Below are 24,578 nucleotides of genomic sequence, written 5' to 3' on the forward strand. Positions count from 1 at the left end.
TGGAGTGTTTTCTTTGGATTTGTAGGTTTGTGCTCCTACAGGTTTGATGCTGCTTCTGCCCATCCAGGACAATTGCAAAAAACCAAAAAAGGTGGCAGCAGGCAAACACCAGAAGTTCTAAATCCAGCCTTTGGTGACCCAGCAGCCAGTAAATTGGTTGACACCAGGCATAGTAGGCCAGAGATGGGAACCATGTTGAGGGGAGGACAAAACCAAAAATAGTTCTCATCTAGTGCAAAGGGGAGCCATTGTTGTAAAAGCTAGATTCAAATGGCATCTAATGCCAAAACTAGCAAACCAAGTTACAACTCTAAACCATCACCACTGGCTGAAGTGTGCTCATCTTTAAAAGCAAAATATTAAATGCCAGAATGAAACAAAACTGTTGGAACTCTGGTATGACAGCATCTGTGGACAGTTAGTCTGATTCTTTGGACTTTTCCACAGATGCTGTGGACATCACATCTACAACTATAAAACAAACTGAATTGTTGTACCTGTGCTCACTGAAGACAGAATTGTCCAGGACAATTTTTTCCAATAGTTCAATTAATTCATTTGGAAGGTCAGCAGTCATGAAAGCCTTTACAGTAACAGAAACTTCCTCAGGATCCTGAGTTTCTGACAGGGCAGTTTGCACAACCTGGAAAAGTCAATTGTAAACTTCAGCACAAGATACAAGTTGATTTCCTACAGATTATTCTTGAAAGTATGCACATTTTATGCAGGTAATCAGGATTTCTGTAGGGAAGAAAAAAGTGGCATGTGCTGCAACTCCAACCAACCTTCCAGACAGCCAGAGAATAGATAATGAATCAGTTGAATTGATTCAAAGGTCAATGTTGTATGATTGTCAATGGCATAGCTAAGCTTAGAAAGATTGTCTTACACTTCTCAAAAGCAGTGTTCTAAGCACAAGGAAGCTGGACTGCCATAAGTGACAGAAGTGCAAAGCATCAAGGACTGCATACTACCCTTCTGCAGACACTAAAGAACTTGAACTATAGAAACCAACTCCATTTAAATCATTTCATGGCTTTGTCTAACTATTGCTTTGGGTTTTCCTCATTGCTGGGCTTGGAGGTTTCTTAAGACTTATTCAATGTATGGTATTTTAATCTAGGGTCATTTACTATAAGTTATGCTTTACCCTCAAGACTACAAGTGCATCAATACAAATCTTGAAGCCAATAATTTCCAAGTGGATCTATGTTTGTGTGACCAATTATGGTCATGACATGAACAATTAACAACTAAATAAAATTAGTGTTGAAACCTGCAGGCTTTCACAAGCTTCCAAATGCTACCAAGGAGGTTGGTTTATGTTTAAAAAAATCAGTAACCTTCTTACAGATAATGCAATTCTGTATTAGGATTTCAGCAGGAACCACCACCTAGGACAATGAGACTTTCTACAAAAAGCCACTCCACAAATACTGAAATTCTAATGTGACAAATCAGATGGGTTCTCACCTGGTCAATAAGTGGTCTCCTGTAAGGGTTAGTCTCTTGCAGGACATTTGCCCAGAGTTCAGGATCTTTCCGGCGGACTAGGTAACGTGACAGGCTCTTGAACAATGAGTTTTCATTGCATACCTGTTAAAAAGGTAAAAAAGAATCTCAAGGACAGTTCCAGGGCAAGCATTTCCACCCCACCAAATTACTTGAAGTGAAGCAAATATGGAATTTCAAAAATCAAGATGTATTTTTCATATTGAAGCCAGCTACAATGAACTTTAGGTCATCTTTACAGTGTGGTAAAATTTTAGTTGAAGGGTCTGTTGTTACAAGGAGACAAATTAAAAGTGAGGGGGGGATAATTGGAGGAAAACCTCTACCCAGAAGAGAGTGATGGTCTGGAATGCACTGCCTGGGAGGGTGGAAGAGGCAGGATGCCTCAAAAGTACCTGGATGAGTACTTACACACCATAACATTCAAGGTGATGGGCCAAGTGGGCAGGTCAGAGCATTTCATGTGTTGCTGCAGACTCAGTGGGCTGAAGGGCTCTTCTGCACTCTAGTATTGTGAAATTCCCACTGAATAATAGTGGTTAGCTCAAATAGTTGCACACATCCTCAAGGCCAGAGTACAAATTTATAGACATTCCTTGTACAGGGACGTAGCTATATTGGTTACTTTCAAGAGGACCATTTAACTATCCCATTTGCACCACAAGAATCATCCCTATGAAATGTTCCAAAAACAATGTTTTTTTTTAAAAAAGGTAAACTGCTGTTGAGTTCTTGCTATGCTCAAAATGGCTGCAACATTGGCTGATACCTGTTCTTCACAAGCCCTAAACTGGCTAGGTATACAGCAAGCTGGAAGTTTGTAAAAGAACCAATATCAGGAAAGGAATCAACCCAGTTTGCATATTGTACATTAACTGGATATAGTTGGGCAAAGCATTTCCTTTATCACTCACATTAATCAGCTCCATGTCACACTGGCCACGCTCGTAGGCTACACAAGCCAGGTGGGGGTCTCGCTTCTCACAATATTTACCAACCACACGGCTATCATAATATGGGTTTTCCCGTAGGAAACGTTCAGGGTTGTTGTTGCTGTCAATGTAAATTTTTGCGAGTGCATTGTGGGTGGCAGGTTCCTCACATCCTTCATGAATCCTTGATTCCAGCCAGGGCAACAGCAACTTTAGCCTGCAAAAAAGTTGCAAGTTAGTGGCCAGTGCCCAAAACATGCAGCATCATACAAAAGCCTCACAAATAGGAATCAGTAGTGTAGTGTAAAGGCTTAGGACAAACCCTCAAAAACAAAGTGGTGGTAGAGGCAGGAACAGTCATGTGAATTCTCTACACTAGGGAGCAGTGAAGACTGGGTCACTGAATATACTTCAAGGTAAAAAGTTCTATTTACAAGGGTTTATAGGAAGACAGGAAAATAGAATTCAAGACACTCAGATCACCCATGTTGAATGGCAGTACAGAGACAACAATTGGTCTCCTGCTCATTTAATCCTCAGATGTCTAAACTAAAAATTTAGACTAGAATCAGATGGACTGCCAGGGATGGTGTTTGACTGAAGTTGGACCAGTCTGGCACATTTGCTAAATTTCAAAGGGATTGAGGGGCAGAGTGAGAAATCAGAAATCAAACTAGGTTTGTCCCAATTACCCAAGTCCTTCAGTGGCCCAGTTTGGAAAGTCTGTCACTGGTACTTACCATTTCACAACTGTTACGAATTTATGAATTGGAACCTGCAATTGTTACCAAACCAGTTAGGAAGTGAAAAATGTCTGACAGAAGTTAGATTACAATACCTGTTCCTTTTTTCTACTTCAGCAACCAATTCATCTGTGGAGAACTGTCCACGAACAACAAGGATTAAATTCTTAATAACATCTTCTGAACAATCTACATCAAGCAGCCCTCCAACTACTACTGGCAAACGACTTGGGTTCACCTATCAAAGTAAAAGATCATTGTTAGTTGTAAATGGATGCATATTAGGACTGAATAATTTGAGAATGATCATTTAGAAACAGTAGTGCCAGGGATCTGGGTTTGGGTCTGGCCTTGGGTGACTACTTTACATGTTCTCCATGTCTGTGGGTTTCTTCCAGGTGCTCTGGTGGTTTCCTCCTACAGTCCAAAAGATGTTTGGTGGCGGTGGAGAAATTGGGCATGGTAAACTGCCTCTTAGTCTCAAAAAGGAGATTAAGAGTTAATGGATTAGGATTGTGGTTGGTATAAGCTTGATGTATCAAAATGGCCTCCTTCTGCACTATAGGGATTCTATGATGCTCAAAGCCTGTTACATGAATTAATGCAAAATCATTTATCCTTCCCCATTCTGGCTTGCAACTCCAGACCCCATAACAAGGCTCAACTATCCTCTGCAATGGCCTAAGCTACACAAGGGCAGCTAAGAATGGGCAGATGCTGGCCTTGCCAGCAATGCCTACATAAAAACCAAGTTCAGCTTGTGGACATGGAAAATTACTGCCACACCACCCCCCCAGAAATGTAACAAACCACCCGCCCAAGACAGAACCAAAACATTTCCAGTTCTAATCTGCACCACTCACCTTCTGAACGTAGATCTCAATGTATTTCTGCAGGTTGTTGCGGTACAGATACAACACCAGGTCATGCACAAAGTCAAAGCGATCACAAACAATAATCAGAGGCAGCTGGTCAGTCAGTTTGGCCTCCTATGAAAACAATGGTTTAAAAAAAAGTGCGTCAGTCTTGTGCATGCAGTGTATTTGAACGGATGTATAAACAGACTTCCTACAACTGCTCTGAATCTCCCTTTGACAGAACCAAGTGCAATATACATTCTCATAATGACAAATGCTACCACTTGGTGTTTGGTCAAATGCACAGCCTTGATTGAATTTTAAATATTTTGATCTGACTTGCCAATTAAGTCAAAACTACAGCAAAAGTAGCCATGTCTTTAGATGCATCCACAAGTGGTTTATTCAGGTATGGAATCTAGAAGATACTGATGTAGATCAGTACTTGATCTTTCACATAACCTACCAGCCTTTAAAACTACAAACTCTTTAAAATCTACATTTCATGATTGCGATGATAGTTCATATGTTGAAAGATCCAAAAAAGAACTAGTCACTAATCTCTTGCTGTGTGCACGTACAGAAATGACTCAAATTGCTGAGTGCAAACACTTTGGGCTGCACCAAGGCTCAAACCGAATGGATTGAGCTTTAGTTTATACACCAAAACTGGGTTGAATTTTAGTTTACATTCCTTTCAAGCATGAGCACACAGTTTGAGCAAAGAATGGGAAAAACAAGCTATGTGCCTGGGAGCAAGAACTACAAAACACTTCTAGTCTACTCAGCTGCCAAAATAGGTTGAATATCAAACAATGCTTAAATCTTCAATATCAATGCAACATGGCATATGTATTGCTTTGATTCATTAAGGGCCATCTCAACACAAATTGGATTCTATTGAAACTTGGGATTAACCACCCTGGAATGTGGGACTTGAATACTAATCTTCATTCCCAAGATGTTGAGATCTAGTGAAAACTTCATACCAGTTATTGGTTGAACACAACAACAAAGGTTAAAAACCCTACATCTACGACAGTAGTGATGGTTTTGAAGCTAGCAGTTACTGCAGGAATAGCACTCTGGGATTGGGAAGCAGACAGTGCTCTGATTTATACCAGCTTTAATCCACAGTTTCAGCTCATTAAGCAAAAATTTACTCTCTTGAACAGATGGACTCCAATAAATTCCACAATTTCTTCTTCAAAGCCTAGCAGCATTATTGCTGACACTTGCAACAGTGGGATAATGCTGGGGTCAGAATAGACCAAAGTGAGCTTTCACAACTTCAGCAGTTTTGCCCTACTCCCATTGTGAAACTAAGAGACCAACATCTGTACCTAAAACAAGGCCATACTGAAAGCAACAGTGTTCAAATTCCACTGCATCACATCCTGCTTTTAGGTAAAAAATGAACAAGTAACTTACTCCTGTAGTTCAACACCACCACACAATGGCCCAACCAAGTCATAAGGACATGTGCACTGGTATCCAGTGAGCTGCATAATCTGCAATGGTTTGAGGCCTACCACCCATGGGGCTACTACTGAAAAGAACAGCTGTCTGCATTCCCCACAATTAATGAGTTGCAGACTACCTTCCAAATTCATAGTTTAGCTTTTGCTAATGCCAAATGGAGATATCCATGTTAATTCAAGACTAGAGCAATTAAGTGGCCAACTCCCAACTTACTGCCACTTGTGATTGAAAGCTATGCAGATGTAGCTACATCTGCCACACTAGTCTTGTCTTAGCCTTTTGGCACAAGTACCCACCAAGAAAACTACCAAATCTTTAGTTCATGATTTGGCATGAAGCCAGATCAGTTCTAAAATCATTGTACTTGCACTCAGCTAGGAGCAAGGTAAAAGCAATTCTAACTACATCTCTCCACCTTGATATGCAATGACACTAATTTACATCAAAAACAGCAAGAATTTCCTTAATGTGAACCAAGCCACCATCCATCTGTTAGTATGGGAGTTCACAAGTCCAGAGCAAGATGAAAATCCTCTTCAACAGGCCCTAGCAAATAGTTACATTTCTATTTCGATCTTCACTTAAAGCAGACCAAACAACTTTAGAATGCACTTTACAATAGTGGCTTTCCTTGAAGTTGGGCTGATGTCAGCCACATTTCCACAAGTTTTAGATTATATTCTGAGAAGTTACTACAAAATCAAAACAGCAAGATCATTTTAAGCTGGCTTTACAAATGATATTCTGCCAATGTCTTGCCATATCCAAGAGCACTGTCCTGCACAAATAGGATAGGATATAGTCTTATGGAAATAAGGGGGAGGGGGGAGGAAAGGCCTGCGCTGCAAACATTTACCTGGTACATGTCCTGCTCATTCCAGATAAGGAACAGCACAAAAAATAATAGCTTCCATCAACAGCTGGTCACTCAGTTCAACATTATACAAACCAATAAGCAGTTGAACAAGTTTAACATGGTCATTTAATGCACAGCTGACAGATTAATTCAGCAAAACAGATTTAACCCATTTTATATTTTTGTAGAAGCTTTATGGATCTTCAGTTGAGAAAGCAGCTAGGATTTGGTTTTGTTTAAAGCCTATTTGCTGTTACTTATTACTTGGCACCCTGCAACTGCTTTCTTAAAGTCAGTCCAATAACTGACATTAGACCATTATATTGCTAACATTATACTTCCAGTTTAGAGCAGCTAATTGAGACCAGCTTTGCTTTTCAATCATTTATCGCATCCCAGTTAAAAAGCTGCTTGCAGTCAAGCCTTTGTTTTTCACATGACAAATTGCATATTGCAATTACAAGACAGTGAATTGTGTGGGGATTAACAGGTTTAGAAGCAGATATCCAGCTTAGTTATGGCCTTCACAAATTTGAGAATGTTCAAAGTTTGGACAGGCACCAAGTGCTCATTTAAGATGGAATGTGATGGAGTTTAGAACAAGATATTACCATGTCCAATTACAGTATTGATGCCCTGTATTGCCCACACAACTGCCAGGAATAATCAGAAAGCAATAATTACACATTTACATATATAGCTAATGATAGTAAAAATGCAGTTTTCATGGCAAGAGCACAAGACAGCTTCCTTAAAAAAGTCACAGGAAAACTGATTGTCAGCTATTAATTAGTTTTGTATTTCTACCCAGACAGCTTAAAACTCTGCATTACTTAAATATTTTAAATTAATACACTGGTATGTATAGTATATGCAGGAGGACCAAGAAAGAGCCATGAAATTGAATTACTACCTTAAGAAAGTTCTTCACACGTTCTGGGTCATAACAGTTGCTCTCACGACAGATTCGTTCCACTTCTTTGATCTGCCCAGTTTTGCAGGCAGCCTGAATGTACTTGAAGTGGACTTCTGGATCTTGACTGAAGTTTACAATGGAGCCCAAAAAGTAGAACAGACCTTACAAACAAAGCAAAGTTGTTGTCACAGGGATAAAATGAGAATGTTTGGGTGAAGGTAGCCAGCAACATTCCTGGGTAAAGTCATGGAAAACCAATACCCCAATTATCTCATAGCCCTGCCTCATGAATTGCTACTGAAACAGCCTGACTAATTTCAAACATCATGCCAATCTCCATCCATTTAGTCAGGCTTCCAAAAATCAAAGATGGCAACAAAAGGAACAAATCATGGCTCTTGGGACAACTAGCACTTGCTGCACCATTTAATGCAGTCCTCACTTTCAGCTCCCAATGAAAAATTGGGATGGGCACTTGTGCCAAAAATGACAAATACATCTGTATACTGATGCTCACATGAATTTAAGGATTTTTGTTGAATAGTGTGGCAGCTATTCAATCAAGCATACTACCATTTAGAAAATTGTTTGATTGAGCAGACGCAGCATGGATTTGTTAAGGGGAAGTCATGTTTGACAAATTTATTGGATTTCTATGATGTGACTCGTGCAGTAGACAGGAGGGGAACCGGTGGATGTGGTGTTTTTAGATTTCCAAAAAGGTGTTTGATAAAGGTGCCTCAAAGGTTGATACAGAAGGTTAGGGTGCACAGAGTTGTGGATAAGGTGTTAGCATGGATAGAGGATTGGTCGTCTAAAGAGGAAGCAGAGAGTTGGTATCAATGGGTGCTATTCTGGTTGGCAACTAGTGGAGTGCTGCAGGATTAGTGCTGGGGCCTCAACTATTTACCATTTATATAGATGATCTGGAGGAGGGGGCTGAGTGTAGGGTGACAAAATTTGCTGATGACAAGAGGAGTGGAAAAACAAATTGCATGAAAAGGTGTGGAAAGTCTTCAGAGATCTGGATAGGCTGAGCGAGTGGGTGAAGACCTGGCAGATGGAATATAAATGTTGCAAGTGAGGTTATCCACTTTGGCAAATAGGAGGGATTATTATTTAAAAGGCAAAAAGCTGCAGCATGCTATGGTGCAGAGGGACCTGGGGGTCCTTGTGCACGAGTCACAAAAAACCCAGTCAGCAGGTGATTAAGGAGGCAAATGGAATGTTGGCCTTTATAGCAAGGGGGATAGAATATATAGAAGTAGGAGATCTTGCTGCAACTGTACAGGGTACTGGTGAGGCTGCAGCTGGAGTACTGTGCAGTTTTGGTTGCTGTACTTGTGCAAGGATATATTGGCCTTGGAGGGAGTGCAGAGGAGGTTCACTAGGCTGATACTGGAGATGAGGGGGTGGGCCTGTCCTCTAAGATCCCCCTCATCCTTCTAAACTGAGACATACAAGATGAAGGGGATAGACAGGGTTGAGGTAGAGAGAGATTCTTCCCACTTAGAAAGGATAGCAGGACTAGAGGACACAGCCTCAAAAGATAAGGGAGGGCAGTTTAGATCAGAGTTGAGGAGGAACTTCTTCACTCAAAGGGTGGTGAATCTCTGGAATTTCTCTGTCCATTGAAGTGGTGGAGGCTACCTAGCTAAATATATTTAAGTCACAGGTAGATAGGTTTCTGATAGACAGGGGAATTGAGAGTTATGGGAAGAAAGTGGACTTGATCCACTTCAGATCAGCCACGATCTTATTGAATGGCGGGGTGGGCTCAAAGGGCTAGATGGCCTACTCCTGCTCCTATTTCTATGTTCTTACTAGTTCAAACTTGTAACAGACCCAAAAGACAATTCAAAGAGTGAGGGGAACTGGTAGATTTGAGCTGCTTTCTCTTGAAAGCATTGGTGAGAAGAGGTAGGGGAGGACAGACGGGTAGATCAGGAAGGCACAGTATGAGAGCTTGGAGATTTCAAATAGAAAAAGGCAACCAAAGCACAGCAGTTTATAAAAGGGTAAGGATTTAGAATTTAAACCACCTAGGTCAGTAAGGACAGAATGACAATGATGAGTTGTGGAAATTTCTTACTGGGACATAGGATAGAAAGAACCTTTGAATAGTCTGCAGTACACCATTATGTACTTGGAAAACAAGCAAGGTGCTTTATACAAAGATAGGTGAGCCTGTTTGTTGCCATACCAACATTTACAAAACTTTGATGAGTCTCTTGTCCAATTACTTCAAAAGGATTGGAAAAAACAAGTACACTTTATGCTGTTTCAACATGCACAAAATACTAAACTGCACAAATGATCCTGCACAAAAATTTGTGATAGACAGGATGCGGCATCACCCATTCTTAGCTGGTTATGGATTATTTATAACAAAAACCCTTCCAGTTGAATTTCCAGGAAGTGGAGCCAAACCTCTTAGGACCTACCTTCAAAACTTTTGAAAGACTCAAACAATTCAATCAGCTGCTGTGTCCCAAGCTGTTCATGGTATTTGGAGGCAACTTGCACACAGATCTGCAGATTCTGACGGATGTTAGCAGACAGCATGGCACGCAGACATTCAACAGAATCCTCAACAGACAAGGAGCCAAAGTAATTGACAAGCCACTGTTGGAAGATTTACAATGGCAAAATGATTTTAGAATGTCAAAGCTAAAATAGTTTAAGTGACACAAGTTACATTACCAAATAGATTCTATTTACTGACCTCAGGATTGAGTAGATGTGTATGCACAACAGCACGCTTGATATCGTACAGGTCTGTATAATGTTCTAGGGCTCTTTGCAGCAGTCCAGCTTTCTCACAAAGCTGAGCAATGTGTGCACGGTCATAGTGAGTGAACATCTGGTTACCAAGAATAGCATCTGCAACCTAAAAACCAAAATCGATTTACATTAATGTACCAGCTTAAGAGAAATAAAAGCTATATTGACAAGTTGTTTTGCATCAGTATAAATGCTTACTTCAGGTGAAAATAAGCATTTCTACATTAAAACAGTACATATCAGCACAAATAGCCAGGGAAATCTAATGAATATATTGAATGCAAATGATATTGCCAATTACCAGCTAACTAATGGCATGTGTCTGACAAGGTTGTATAATACAAATGGCTGATATGTACACCATTCATGCAACCACTAGAGGGCTTGAAGTGACAACCACAAGTTGCATTGTAGTGGTACCAGCTGCAGAAAAACCATGAAGCAGCAGCCAGTTTGAGTCAAGAACAAGTTTAAAAATAAAAGCACCTTAAAATTCTCTACAAATTCAAAAGGGTGATACTGAGCAAATATCTTCAACTGAAAGGAGATCTATATAGTGATAGCATGAGAAATTTGTACAGATGAAAAACAGGTTTAGCTTAAATGGCTTGTGCTGTATCTGTTTAGATGAATAGCCAGTATTGGTGTTTCGCTTTGAACACCCCTTTCAGTTAACCCCAACAGCATGTCACATTTTACACAACTTCCACTGGCAGTGGTTAGCACTGCTGCCTCAGTGCCAGAGGCCCAAGTTCAATTCCAGCCATGGGTGAGTGAGGAGTTTGCATGGGTTTCCTTCAGGTGCTCCAGTTTTTCCCAGTCCAAAGATATGGGGGTTAGGTTGATTGGCCATGCTAAATAGACCTTTACTGTCAGGGCATTAGCAGGGCAAGTATCTTAAGGGGATGGGCCTGGGTGGGATTGTGGTCAGTGCAGATTTGATGGGCCAAAAGGCCTCCTTCTGCACTGTGGGGATTGTATGAAGTACCACATTGTGGCAAGAAAATTGACTGGCTCAGACCTCATGTTTCCCATGCTGTGTTGTTCTTTGTCCTTTAAATGGCAGGCCTATTAAGAGTATAGAAAAGTACACAAGTCCTTGAAGGTGGCAGTACAGGTGGAGAAGGTGAAGGCAGCCGATGGTATGCTTGCCTTTTAGGGTGGGGTATAGAATATAAAGCTGGCATCTGATGTTGCTGTTGTACAGATTGTTTGCCTGCATTTGGAGTACTGTGTCCAGTTCTGGTTGCCTTACTACCAGGACGTGGAGACCCTGGAGTGCAGAGGACGTTTACCAGGATGTTGCCTGGTATAGAAGGCCTGAGCTAAGAAGAAAGATTGAGCAAACTGGGGCTGTTCTCTTACAAAGGTGGAGGATGAGGGGAGACCTTAGGAGGTATAAGATTGAAGGGTCTAGATAAAGAGAACAGTGGTAAGCTTTTTCCTAGGTTGGATACAATAATTACAAGGGGCCCCACGGGCTTAGGGTGAGGTATAACTCCTTTGATAGAGGGAGGTTTTTCCTCCACACAGGGTGGCGGGGGCCTGGAATGCACTGCCAAGTAGGTGGTGGAGGCAGACACGCTGGGGTTGTTTAAGGCTTACTTTAGGCACAAGAGACTAGAGATGGAGGGATACAGGAGACTTTTCTAAATAAAGATCAAGAGCTTTGGGACATCCCTGGGAATCAATTGATTCCTATGGACCTTCCAAAATATTTCATAGCTCACTTGCTTTGTGCTTCTGGGGATTCTGTAAATGTCTAAGTTTTGCATGTTTATTGATGTCTTTTTACTTATTAGGTGATTTGGTCCACTTTGTTGGCCAAGGGGCAAACACAGTGGGTCGTGCGATGGCTGCTCTTGGATGTGGCTTTGAAAGTTGCTTAGTGCTTCATGTCATTAGTGTACACTTAAACTGGACCATCTGACAAGCAACATGACAGCTCAGGTGATTATCACTTTGCTGTGCAGATACCTGGCTTTGGGCTGGTGTCTGTGGGGGTTTGCACACATTCTCCCTGTGATTGTGTGGGTTTGCTCTGGCTTCCTCTCACATCCCAAAAATGTGCTCTTAGGCTGATTAGGGGCAATTTGTTACACCAAATTAGCCTTCCCTCAAATCTTCCCCAGTAGGTGTAGACAAAGGTCATGGGTAGAGGAGGGCACTCAAATGTTAAAATGGCAGTGAGTGTGTTGGGCTAAAGGGCCTGTTTCCCATGCTGTGTTGTTCTTTAAAGTTATACAGCCCTTCAGACCAGATATCACATACAATTAAATCCATTCAGCTGGATCACTAGATAAAAAGGACAAGGATATTGCCAACAGGACAAGTGCAACTTTCAATTCTACCACTCCCACCCAGAGGGTTAAAAACAGTTCTCCACAACCTACCCTTCACATATTGAAATGAAGTGTACCTGAGGGGCATGCATGAGGTTCATTTCCAGGAGGCGAGTCTGTAGAGGGCCTTCAGATGGACGGTTATTTTTGAGGGCATCCAGCAAGAAAGAAGTGCACTGCTGGATCAAGTTGTACTCCATGAACACATCAACAATCTGCAACAAGATTGTAAAGAGAAATTGTGGTTTGAAATACGAAGAATTTTCACAAAGCAACTGCAAAATGATGTCTCTTGTAATAATCTCTCCACTGCAACAAAATAACCTATTACCAGAAAAAGGGATGCACTTGAGGGCCAGTGTGTTTTCACCTTGTTTGACCAAGCCACCACAAAATGATACTTGATACCTGTCAGGCTCAACTCCCAAGGTTGAGACTGATGTGCTAAAATCCTTTTGTAACAAAAGGACAATTCATAAGATGGGTAGACCCATCCTTCATCCACATTCAGTTCTATTAAACCAAAAGCTGTATTTTCCCCCCTTTCAGCATGTACCAAATTTCCCTTTTGAATGTTACCAATTAATTGGCTTCCAACACCCTTCAAAGCACTACATTTCAGATAACTCAAATACTGCAAAAGTAGTGCCTTAAAAAAAAGGGCAAGTGTACATTTTGTAAGGGTTCAAACAATCCAGAGCTAGTTCCACCACTTTTTCTGGTATGAGCACCAATTGTGCCCCCCCACTTCCAATACTTGGCATCCAATTCAGAATAGGAGGAACTTTCAGGCTCAGAGTCCACTTCTATTGGATTAATTTGTGGCATGGTCCCCTTATGTTAATTGGAAATTTGATACTTAGTTTCCTTAGTGTATTAAAATAATTCAAGGTCCTCTTGTGAGCAAGTCACATTAGTGAGCACTGCAGAATGATCAAAGTTCAGTCCATTAATTCAGGTTAACATTAAAATATATATAGTGTTAAACATTCAAGTAATTTTAGACATTGAGATCAAAAGACATGGAAAGACATTCTTGCAATATAACAAGGTTAACTGAAGTACAAGGGTTCTTTTCTGCATTGACTCACTTTCAAAGAGAAAATTCCCTTACCTGGGTGATATCTGCAAGAGGTTCTTCATCCTGAACCAACATCTGAGCAAACTGAAGTCCTTGATCAGGACCAACTCTCATTACGTTCCTCAGCAGAAAGATCCAGTCTGGCGAGTAACCAACCTGAACAAGGATGGGCCACAGTTGAGCAATAAACAAATACACACCTACAACAGTCAACTATCTAGCTACGTCAATTCCAAACCTACAGCTTTAAATGGATTCTTGAGAAAAAGGCAGAACTTCTGCATCAAATCTTAAACACATTTTAGATGTGGCTTAACTTTGATAAGAGCCACTTTTTGCAGCTGATCCCAATACAAATCTAAAATTCTACATTTTGATAAAGGTTGCTGAGACTCAGACTCACTAAAGCTTTAGATTAAAGGCAAACAGACACACACAGCAATGTCATTTTCAGTTTGCAATCAAGGCATTGCAAGAATCAATGCTTGGGCATCAGTCAAGTGCAATACAATCTATAATTAATGACTTGGATGAGGGAAACAGTGTGATGTATCCAAGTTTAGTTTGTGGACAAAAATGAAGTGGGAAAGTGGCAAGCAGGACACGAGGCAGAAAAATTGTAATATTTGAGCATGAACATGGCAGACGGTATAGAAGAATTCAGAAACTGAAATTATCCACTAATAGAAAAACTTTTTTTTTTAAAAGGGCACTAGTAAATGCAGACAGGCAGAGGAATGGGAGGACTCTTGCACATGAAATCAAACATGAAAATGCAATAAGAAAATCAAATTGTCCATCACTGTCAGGGGCTGAGTACAAAAAGCACAAGTTTTAACCCCACAAAAGCACCATATAGTTTAGCTCAAGTAATGAGGAGCACAGATTCACTGGATTAATCCCCAAATTATGACTACCTTACTGTACTAACAAGGACATCATGGGAAACAAATCTGTAGTTTTAAAGTAGATTGCACTGGCCAAAACATTAACTAGCAGTCTCAGAACAAGAGATTCATTGGAAACTGAGCTGAAATTTAAGGGTTGTGAAATTTTCTACCCAGAAGGGATGCAGATGCTCAGGTCATCAACCCTCAAACTAAGTAGATTTACCATCAAGGGCTTTGGGACTAGGATGGGAAAAGAGATAGATAGGCCAGCCATTCTTTAATGGAAGCTGACTGGTAGGGCTTTGTGGCCCATTCCTGCCTGTGTCCCAGGAGCAGTGAAGGATTATGCACAGCTCTGAAAATTAGTTTTAGGTTGAAGGCAGTTAGGACTTGGAGTTGGAGTTGGAGTTGAAGGACCTTCCAACTAGTTCAACAGTACTCCCAGAAAGAACAGAACTGAATGAATAAAGGAGATTGGTCAAATCCTTAGAAGGAAAAGCAGATTTAATAAAGTCTAAAATTGTCTCCTGTCCAAGCTGAACAAATAGTTAAGTCACAGCAAGACTTACTTTCTTAGCATACAGCACAATCTTCTGGAACTGGCCGGTTTCAGCAAAGCACTGGATCACCTTGTTGGGGACATTTGCTCTCAAGTAAACACTCAGTGCCAATGTAGGATCCACAGACTTCACAATATCACCAAGCTCCTCTGAGCATTCCAGCTACAAGAACAAAAACAGACCCATTAGATCACAAACTACTAAAAAGTTCAGCTTACTAGTGCATGACCACTTATAAAATCAGGAGAACATTCTTACCCAACTGTGACACAGGCATGTGAAAATAAGGGGGAATTGTTACATGGAGCCACAGCTCTGGAGTTGATTTACAAACCAACTACAATTTAAAATTGAGTACTAATTCTTGGCAAGTTTAATTCTGCTAAAACCTCTGATTCAGCATTTTTCCTATCATTAGGCAAAAAAGTTGAATGTTATTAGGTCTGATACAATGTGCTAGCTACAAAAATTAATGGCCTACACAATTTAGATTCAGTAAATATGGTTGACTAATACTAGGACAGTAGGAAGTCAGTTAGTTCACACTTGAGGCAAGACATCAAGTTTGAACAAAGAGGCAGGTATAATAGAAAATTGCAATCATTTCAGGAACAATGAATTAATATTTCCACTCATTTGGAAAAATCTACTCAACTTTAAATGGAAGTAGTCAAATCAGGATTGTGCCACTTAGGAACAGTAAGATTATGGTGGTCCTACACTTCATAGAGGCTACATGGCAGATAAAGCAAGCTTGGCAAGGTGTTGCCATGCATCACCTGTGCATGCTGCATCCATCTGTTGGTGGAGAGGGTGATTAGTCCAGTTAATCAAGTAACCTATTTGGTCCTAGGTTAACTTGCATTAAAACTCCATTCAGAAGCACAACAACATTCCAGCCTTGTAGATGGAGGCTCTAAAGTGCCAAGTTATGAATTACATAGTTCAAGGTAGTAGCTTTCAGAGCAACACAGCCCATCAGCTATTTAACAATGTCATTAACCAACAGAAGCTTCTAGTGAAGAGCAGATCTGGGCAGCCTTCCAACTTTACTGTAAAAAAAAAAAAGGCAACTTGAAAGAATTGGATACCTGGAATTCATGCTACCAGCATGCTGCAGGGAGAGGATGGCACTGTCACTGGCTTAAACTCTGCCACAGTAAATGGTGAATTAAAAGCTCATGATTGTTGACTGACATTAAAATCTATCTAGTTCACCAACATCCTTTAGGATAGGAAATATGCCACCCTTACCTGATCTGGCCTACGTTTGACTCCCCAAATTGCCCTCTGAAATGACCAGCAGGCTGCTCAATACAAGGGTAGTTATGGGTGGGCAATAAATGCAGGCCCAGCCAGTGCCCAAATTGAATGCATGACACAGTAAAGCCTGTAGGACAAATTATTCTATGCTGATCTTGGAAAGTGTAGCAAGCAAAGTAGTTGCATTAAATTTGAATAAGTGTACAAATAGTAGTCTGGGGGATGAATCCAATTAAGAATGCCATTCGTCAAAAATTACCTTATCCTCCTTTAGCCACTTCTCAAGCAATTGCTTGCGGCCCTGCTGTAGCACTGGCCTACATAGTTCCAAAGACTCAAATTTGTTGAGCTGCCCTTGATCAAGCAGGATTCCAAAGTACTGTAGCAAAGGAGAGGTCTGTCCTGGCTGGGCAGGTACACTTTGAAAACGGCGGATTGTGTCTGGAGTGCGCAAGATACCCTGATTTAAAAAAGTACATTAAGTCAAAGCAAAGTAAACTGAATGAAGTCCACATATTGACATTATGGAAAACTACTGAACAAGACAATAGTCAAAAATGTCTAAACTTCATTATACCTGCCATTAAACAGATTTAGTTCTTACACATGATTGAAGCAGAGTCAAATCAGTACCACAAATGACTAAGGCTGCCACTGAAGTGGTTCCAAACTACTTATGCATTAAACTGGAAATATCTTCTGCAATTGTCACATGAGAAAAATATGTACAAAGCTTCAATTTGTTAATGCACCTGTTGCATTTAACAAACCATGGATCCACTTTTTGGCAAAAGCAAACTATTTCATCTCAACTTAATTTTTGCTACATTGTGTTGTGCCTTACCTTTGGTGCATTTGCAGCTATTTTTGCTGCCTCAGAATAGTTTCCCTGAGCAAAGAGTGTGTTGAACTTGCGAGCAAAAAGTTCCTCAGCCCCAGCCAGGTTATTACGCACAGCCATGCGCAGAGCAAGGTCTGGGTTCTGCAAAACGTTGGTGATATAAGGAATGATGTTCTCTTCCTCAACACAGACAGACAACACCTGCAAAGGTAAACAGCTGTTAGCTACCACCATTTGGTAAATCATTTTTAATGTAAATGGCTGTAAAGCAGTTTAGTAAAACTTTAATGTTGAACTGATATGAAACTTGAGCTTTATGGGGGAACTACCAGTCCAATGCAATATTTTAACATTGCCAAAGCAATTTATTGAAATGCAGAGTTCTACAAATATCTATAGTGGCAAAATGACAAATCATTCTGGACAGCTTAGGCACTGGTGTCTTTTCACAACAGCATTGTACTGGTACAAGCAAGGTTGATGATACCTGGAGCAATGAAAGTTTGGATGTTTGATTTGTTCATGAGCCCTTGGGATTAAAACTTTAAAAACCTTGTTCACCGGCTTAGTGTTTCCTCAAATCACTTACTATGCCATCCCATTTCAAATTTTACCTGTTCAATCACCCAAGTTATTCAATATTCACATTGAATGTGGTTTTTAAAAGCAAGGCCAACTGGATGGCAAATATTGATCTGGTTAATCCATCAAGATATTCTGGATGTAATCAAATCCAGAAATTATGTTGCCTGCAGTGCTCAACTCAAAATACCCAGTATTCAATACAAGAATGAGAGGGTTTCTCAGGTGTTAGTGCCCAGTCAGGTCACCATAGTACAAAGTCCTTGAAGGGTGCAGAGGTGATTCACCAGGATGGCTGTGATCAGGCATTTGAGTTATAAAGCATTGGTCAAAGGGGCCATGGTTGTCTTCCTTGAAGACAAGGAGATTTGATACCAGATTGACAGGTTTGAATAAGCAAAAAATTCTTAGCTGAAGGGCTTGAGCCAAGAGGCAGAATTGTGGGAAAACAAAAAATGAAATTGCCTGGAGCTCATTGCCCATAGGGGTGGTGGAAACAGGACATAAGAACATAATAGGAGTAGGCCATCTAGCCCTTCGAGCCTGCCCCGCCATTCAATAAGATCATGGCTGATCTGGCACTTCAAAATAAGCTTTTAGGGAAATCTGGGACTGACTTGGGTTTGTCATTTACAGCACAGAGCAGTACATTAAAAACTGTTGATACAAGTCAACTCCAATCCTTCAATAATCAGCCTACTCATTACAACACAACTTAGCAACTAGAATGGGAAGAATAATGAGTTCACAAGTTTTTAAATGCTGAAATGGACCCAGGCTAGGTCTAGTGTGCACTGGCTGATTCATATTGTTGACTGGAGACAAAAAAGGTCCCAAGGACAGCCATTGCAGATGTAATATCATCCATAGCTACAACATGAATTTACTTTGAAAAGAGATTGTAGGATTCAGGATAGTAATTTTTCCAACTATTTAAATCTATGCTATATAGTTATGATATGCTTGCTTTTTTTTTTAAAAAACAGGATATAAAATTCAAATCATGAAGGAAGTTCAAGGTCACAGCAAAGCAAATACTAATCTAATCTATCAACATAGACAAACTCCAGCCTTGATCCTAGCCCATTTCTGGTGCTCCCTACACAGGAGATAAGAGTGGCAATTAGCTCAGACAACACCAAAATTTGCAAGTAACAGCATATGTGGTAGGGTTTATACTGGTGGAAAATGGCTTGTAAGCAAATATCAATACATTTTCTCACAAATAGATCTGTAAATTTGTGGAATGGGCAATTAACTGACAAAATGTTGATTTCAAATACAAACATGCTCAAAAACATGGCCTTTTACAGTTAGACATTCAAAAGGGAATGGGGTTGCATTACCAATCCACACATGCAATGAAATGAAATAGCAAGATCAATGTTACAGGCACCATGGCAGTGCAGTTATGCACATGCAAGAAATTCCAGGCTGCTCACAGATTGATGCAAGACAACTCAACCTGAAAGGCGAGGTTGAAATTAAATATCTAGAACCATAGTTATTTGCAACTAAATTAGGAGCAACAGTAGACCATTCAGCCTCAGTCTGCTGTCATTTGGTAGGTCATGGCTAATGCTATTGTGGCCTCACTTTGCTGTCTCCCCTCCTTAACCTATGCAGACTGACATTAACAAACAAGTCAAATGCTGCCTCTAGACCAAATTTTAGAAATTCTCCATCTTAAATGAGTCATCCTTATTTTAAAACTCTCCTAGCCCTAATGCCCAAGACAACCTCTAAGCACCTACCCTGCCCAGCTCCTATTGTAATGGATATAGGCCTACTTGTCCTTCAAGTGATCCTTCTGAACTGCTTCTAATGCAATTATATCCCAAGTAAGATCAAAACAGTACACAACAGCCTCACATTATTGCAAGGAGTATTAACATTGCATTCACCTGTATGCTGAACAGGATTTGTGTACCAGGACATTCAAATCCCTCTACTGCAATCTCTTCATTTCAACTAGATAAAGTTGAAAATTCCAGTTCTTCAACACAAAAATCTAGGCTGACTGTCTCAGATGAGACATGATACAAGTCTCTTTCCTTTCAGGTTGGTGCAAGAGATCTGGCCTAATTTGTCTTTGTGAAAATTAAGCAAAGAATTTTTGAAAAGTGCCTTGGGATAGAAAATTGTATTTCATTTTGAATAATACACTAACTTTCAAAACACTAAACAAAAAAGAATCTTCCCCCCACTGTCTGCCAAAAGGAACACTGAACAAAGATGACCTTTGGTTAAATACAATGGCTGCCAACACTGATCACATTTCCACATTAAAAATTAATGTTGCTATAACTGGCAAGTGATGGATCAATTGACTGATTCTTGTATTAACACTTCCTCTTCACAAACCTGCTGCCACCTGAACTTTGCTCTAAAACTGCCCTACATGTTAGTTCTATGTATTTCAAAACCATGAAAGGTCACTGACTCACCACATGCCATAGAAAATAGGTCAAATCAGCCAAACAGTCCACTACGGGCTCAAAATTTAAAAATGGAAACCCAGAAGCACATTTATAATTTATGAAGCAATAGGCTGGCTAACTGAGCAGAGCACTTTATGCCTCTAAATTACACCAATGTAGCTTTATTCAGAAGATAAAGTTCAACTTTAAAAGGCATTAAGGCACTTTAGTGATGCAATGAAAACATGCTGTGCCAAATTTGAGGGGTTGCTAAAACTCAGTTGAAGATTTAAGATTGTGGAATCAGGTTTCAGCTTTGTGGGCAGGGAAGGGACTGGGATATACAGGTGTTTGTGGCAAGGGCTTGCCACCAATGTCAAACTGGTTGAACAGGCTCACCTTAGACACACTAACAGGGCAAGCTGAGCCACATCGGCCTGGGAGCTGACATTCCTATGAAGGACCCACTAAGGGACAGCATACCAATGGAGTAGAGATAAAGTAGAAATCCACAGCAGGCTAGGTAACAAAAACTGCATGCATGAAAACAGTAAACTAGAAACTTGTAGCCAAATAATTCCAACTCAATATATTTTCCTACCTGACCCTTTCTATTCACTCCAATTATCCCAGATGTGGCATCATGCCCTGCTGTAACGAAGATGGTCTCACCACTAATTCTGTTCATGTAAATACAGGTCCCAGTCTCCAAATCATATAGATGGATATATCCATATTTAGTGATTAGGAAGACAACATCATGCTTTGCACTTATCTGTCAGGGAAGAAAAGAGGTTCATTAAGTTACTGCATACCACTCAGACAAAACTAATTTTTGTAGGCACTAAAGTAGACTAGTCTTCAAATTGTGCAATGATTTGTTTCACCCAAATTTTAGCTAGGTTGTGCATACAGGACCTCTGGAGGAACTGTCCCAGACCACAAGAACCAATTAGTCAGTGTGCTGTAGGAATATATTGGTGGAAAGGGATAAACACCAGGTTTTAGTCCAACCTATAAGGCAGCCAGTATCAAAATCTTGTGCAAGGTAGAAGAATGCAGGTGTTAGTGTACAAACAGTAAATACAATGTTGATAAGGAAAGGAGATTCTGTACACATTTGACAGAACTGTGGTACCATTAGTTTGGAATTCAAGTGCACTGAAGCTAATATTTACCAACAGCCAGCAATGCCATGTTCCATGAATGAATTAAACCAATTTAATGTCAGATACCATTTTGGCACACAAGCAGCCAACATGCACAGGTATGTACCATGCAAGTGCTGAAGGAACAGAAGGCTTAGCCATTTTAATTCTTCATGTTGATCTATTTTGTGCATAGAAAATCTTAATGTTAATCCAACCTGCAGGTGGTAAGAGTACCTTCAGTTTCCCAAACCTGCACAATGGCTTGGATATTATTCTACATTAACATAGGGATCTGAAGCGTGAAGGTCCATATAGTTCTAAAAAAGTGGCAACAAAGGCAGCCAAGGTGATTAAGCATATAGCATGCTCACCTTCATTTACCAGTGCATTGAGTAGGGAGTTGGGAAAATCATGTTGCATACAGGCCACAGGGAGTATTGTGTCCAATTCTGGTCACCACACTAGAGGAATGTGGAAGCTTTGGAGAGAATGTGCGTACTTAGCTTTCCCCCACCCTAGAATGGAAGTTCCAATTACAAAAAGGAGTGTGTGTGTGTGTGTGTGTGTGGAGATGTTTTACTGCAGATTGATGGGTGCCTGGAATGCACTGCCAGGGGTTGCAGTGGAAAAACAGGCAGATTAGCAATGTTTGAGGCATCTGAATGGATACATGAATAGGGAGGGGTTAGAGTGATGCAAACCAAGTAATGGCAGATTTTGAGTTAGGGCACCATGATCAGCACAGGCTTGGAGGGCTGAAGGGCCTGTTCTGTACTTCATTCCAGAACACAGTTGAAGAAACTAGATAAAGTGGCATAGTACTCAATTACCTGCATTGCAACAGGGAAGTCATTTTGTGCTTCTGGTGGGAAAAAGACATCCACTGCCTTTTTAGCAAAAGGCTGGTTCCCTGTGGGAGGAGTACCCACTTCGATAATGTGAAGCTAGAAGAAAACCAGACAGGAGTATACATACAGGTAACAGAATCACAAATCAAGTTCATTAAATACTGGAGTTAGCATTATACTAGATTCAAACCATGTTGGCTCATTAAGATGAATTACTGCAGAGTCAAGTACTAACTGAAAGAAACTGGGTTATGTTTTTCATTGTTTTAATTTCCAACTGAACACAAAGCCACAGTTACACAAATGTCACAGCACAAGTTACTTCAGGCTTGGAAGATTTATGGCTAACCTTCTTCCTGAGTCTTAAATATTAGGCAGTTTTATGTACTCAGCTGTTAAATGGCAAAATACGAACTAGAAACATTCCAAACCTCCTGTGGCTATTGCAGGCACTATGGATCAATGGGCTAGGAAATAGAAAACTTCAAATCTGTTACTGGAGCTGAAGGACAAGTCCACAGAACCCTTAGTGCAGAAGGCCATTGTGTCTGCACAAACTCTGAAAGAACACTCTACAACTCTTGTTCCCTGTTTGTTTCTTTCTTCCCTTCCTCCTCCCCCCACCACCCTGTCATGGTGCTGCTCTTATTCATGGCTTCTACTCAGTCCACCACAGAACTGAACAATCAGCACTTCTAGGGTCAGAAAGTGAAAGAATGGCATTGGTATTAGTGCCACCCCCACACCCCACTGGTGTTTGCAAACCACATTTGACAAAACCACCTTAGAACCAAAGTAGAGCCCTGCTTGTTAAAGAACAAACAATTCAAAGGTAACAATTGTCCAGTACTAGTTAATGCCAGTGTCCCATGAACACGATACCAAGGCAGACTCACTTTTCCTCCAGCTTGTCCTCTGACAGCAAAGCAGAATAAAGTGGACTCCTCTGCATTGCCTTCCATTTTGAACTGTGCAAAGGCTGCTGCATGTCCTTCAATTGGCTGAGATACTTTCCTGTCCAGGGAGTATAGTTGCATTGCACCCACCACACGGTTTTGCTGTTCAAAAGATTCAAATTTACAAAGTTAGAGGAACCTAAAGCTCGTGCTTTCTTCCAGTTTGGGAGAAAAAAAAAGATGCCAAAGATGCATTAAGCCCAGTTGGTGCACATGCCTGAGCTACCACAATTATTTTTTTTAATGGTGAATTTCAGAAAATAATTGTAACCCCAAAAGCAATTGTGGGTAGTTCAGCTACTTTTGCAGTTAAACAGCAAGCACAAGGCCAGCTCTCAACTGTAGTACATTTGCCCTCTGGCAGGATGTAGCCACACCTGTTTACTCCCTGCCCTTCCTCAACCCCACCAGTATCTTTGTACAGCATTAAGGCAATGCTTAGAAAAACCAGCAATTGTTGAATGGGGTATAAATGCCAAAGATGTAATGAGGGACACTATGCCACCACATAGCCCCAAAATAAGCAGTGGGACACAGTTGGCACCTTAAGCCAACATCCACATGCAAGCAATATAGGAAAAAACTTTACTCACAAAAAAAGTAGCACCTAGTGAATTCTGTATATACCTGGGCAGAGATACCAATGAGCAGTAACCATTTCTGCTTGGCGTCAGTACGGTAATTGATGATCTGGCAGCCTGCTAGACTGGAGTGTCTGTCAAAGACCTTCATTGGCTGAGACTCTCCCTCCATGCTCCAGTGATAGACTGCAGTGTCGGTTACCAGGGCTATTGTGTTCAGTGAAATCCACTTCCAGAAAGTGACATCATCCACCATGGTATGAGCCTTCATCTTACTTTTCATTTCAATATTAAATATTTGCAGTGTTTTTCCAGCTGTAGGAATGTGAAGAAATAGTGAATCCAAAAGACTAAGACTAAACAGATACTGCCAAAATGCTCTATAATATTTAGCTCAATCCTCCCTTTAGACTTTTAGTTAGCAGGCCAGTAAAGCTCACTTACAGGTTTCCCTTCTTAAAGTGGTGTAATAGTAGTAGAGTAGATTTGATGCCCTACAATTTAACCAAGTGATTGTACAGCTTGAACAAACATTTGTAATTTCTTACTGAATTGCAAATGTTAAAAATCAAGTTAATTTGAGTCAGTCAAGGAACTAATCACAGGACTACTTGTCCAGTTGATACTAGGTATATAAGCCAGAGCAATGCAGTATCTGTCTATAGTTGTTTTGTAAAAAGATAACTTTTTACAAGATTGCAGTACATGTGAATGATAGCAGGTCTGAACCAAACAGCATTCATTTGTATGCGTTTCTGGAGCACAACACAGCACTCAAAAGGATGGGAACATCTACAACTAGCACTCAATGAGATTAAAGTTTTCCCACTTGTAACAAATAATTGGTGGTGTTCTGTGGCTATGAGAATTTTTGAAAACACTACAATCTAAGCCAAGCATTTTGCTGAACTGCATTTAAGTTTTCTTGGTGCAAAAGCTCATCCACAATTCACTAAAGGTTGGGTCAAAGTGTTGAGTGCC

At 40.5% G+C, this 24,578-nt stretch overlaps 1 protein-coding gene across 1 annotated transcript in view; it reads right to left on the reverse strand.

Moving 5' to 3' along the window:
• The window catches only part of cltca (clathrin, heavy chain a (Hc)), a 63,804-nt gene that overhangs the window by 15,882 nt on the left and 23,344 nt on the right, over positions 1 to 24,578 (reverse strand). The window contains exons 4-20 of the mRNA XM_080210792.1: positions 23,644 to 23,912; positions 22,957 to 23,118; positions 22,043 to 22,156; positions 20,663 to 20,836; positions 17,063 to 17,260; positions 16,478 to 16,678; positions 14,965 to 15,117; positions 13,539 to 13,661; positions 12,502 to 12,639; positions 10,024 to 10,188; positions 9,743 to 9,923; positions 7,296 to 7,459; positions 4,051 to 4,176; positions 3,283 to 3,425; positions 2,427 to 2,661; positions 1,474 to 1,596; positions 498 to 643 (exon numbers count right to left, since the gene is read on the reverse strand). Of these exons, the coding sequence (XP_080066918.1) occupies positions 498 to 643; positions 1,474 to 1,596; positions 2,427 to 2,661; positions 3,283 to 3,425; positions 4,051 to 4,176; positions 7,296 to 7,459; positions 9,743 to 9,923; positions 10,024 to 10,188; positions 12,502 to 12,639; positions 13,539 to 13,661; positions 14,965 to 15,117; positions 16,478 to 16,678; positions 17,063 to 17,260; positions 20,663 to 20,836; positions 22,043 to 22,156; positions 22,957 to 23,118; positions 23,644 to 23,912 (2,815 nt within the window). The remainder of the gene's footprint in view (positions 1 to 497; positions 644 to 1,473; positions 1,597 to 2,426; positions 2,662 to 3,282; positions 3,426 to 4,050; positions 4,177 to 7,295; positions 7,460 to 9,742; positions 9,924 to 10,023; positions 10,189 to 12,501; positions 12,640 to 13,538; positions 13,662 to 14,964; positions 15,118 to 16,477; positions 16,679 to 17,062; positions 17,261 to 20,662; positions 20,837 to 22,042; positions 22,157 to 22,956; positions 23,119 to 23,643; positions 23,913 to 24,578) is intronic.

This window comes from Carcharhinus amblyrhynchos, chromosome 23, assembly GCF_965287045.1.
Source record: "Carcharhinus amblyrhynchos chromosome 23, sCarAmb.v2.hapA, whole genome shotgun sequence".
NCBI lineage: Eukaryota > Metazoa > Chordata > Chondrichthyes > Carcharhiniformes > Carcharhinidae > Carcharhinus > Carcharhinus amblyrhynchos.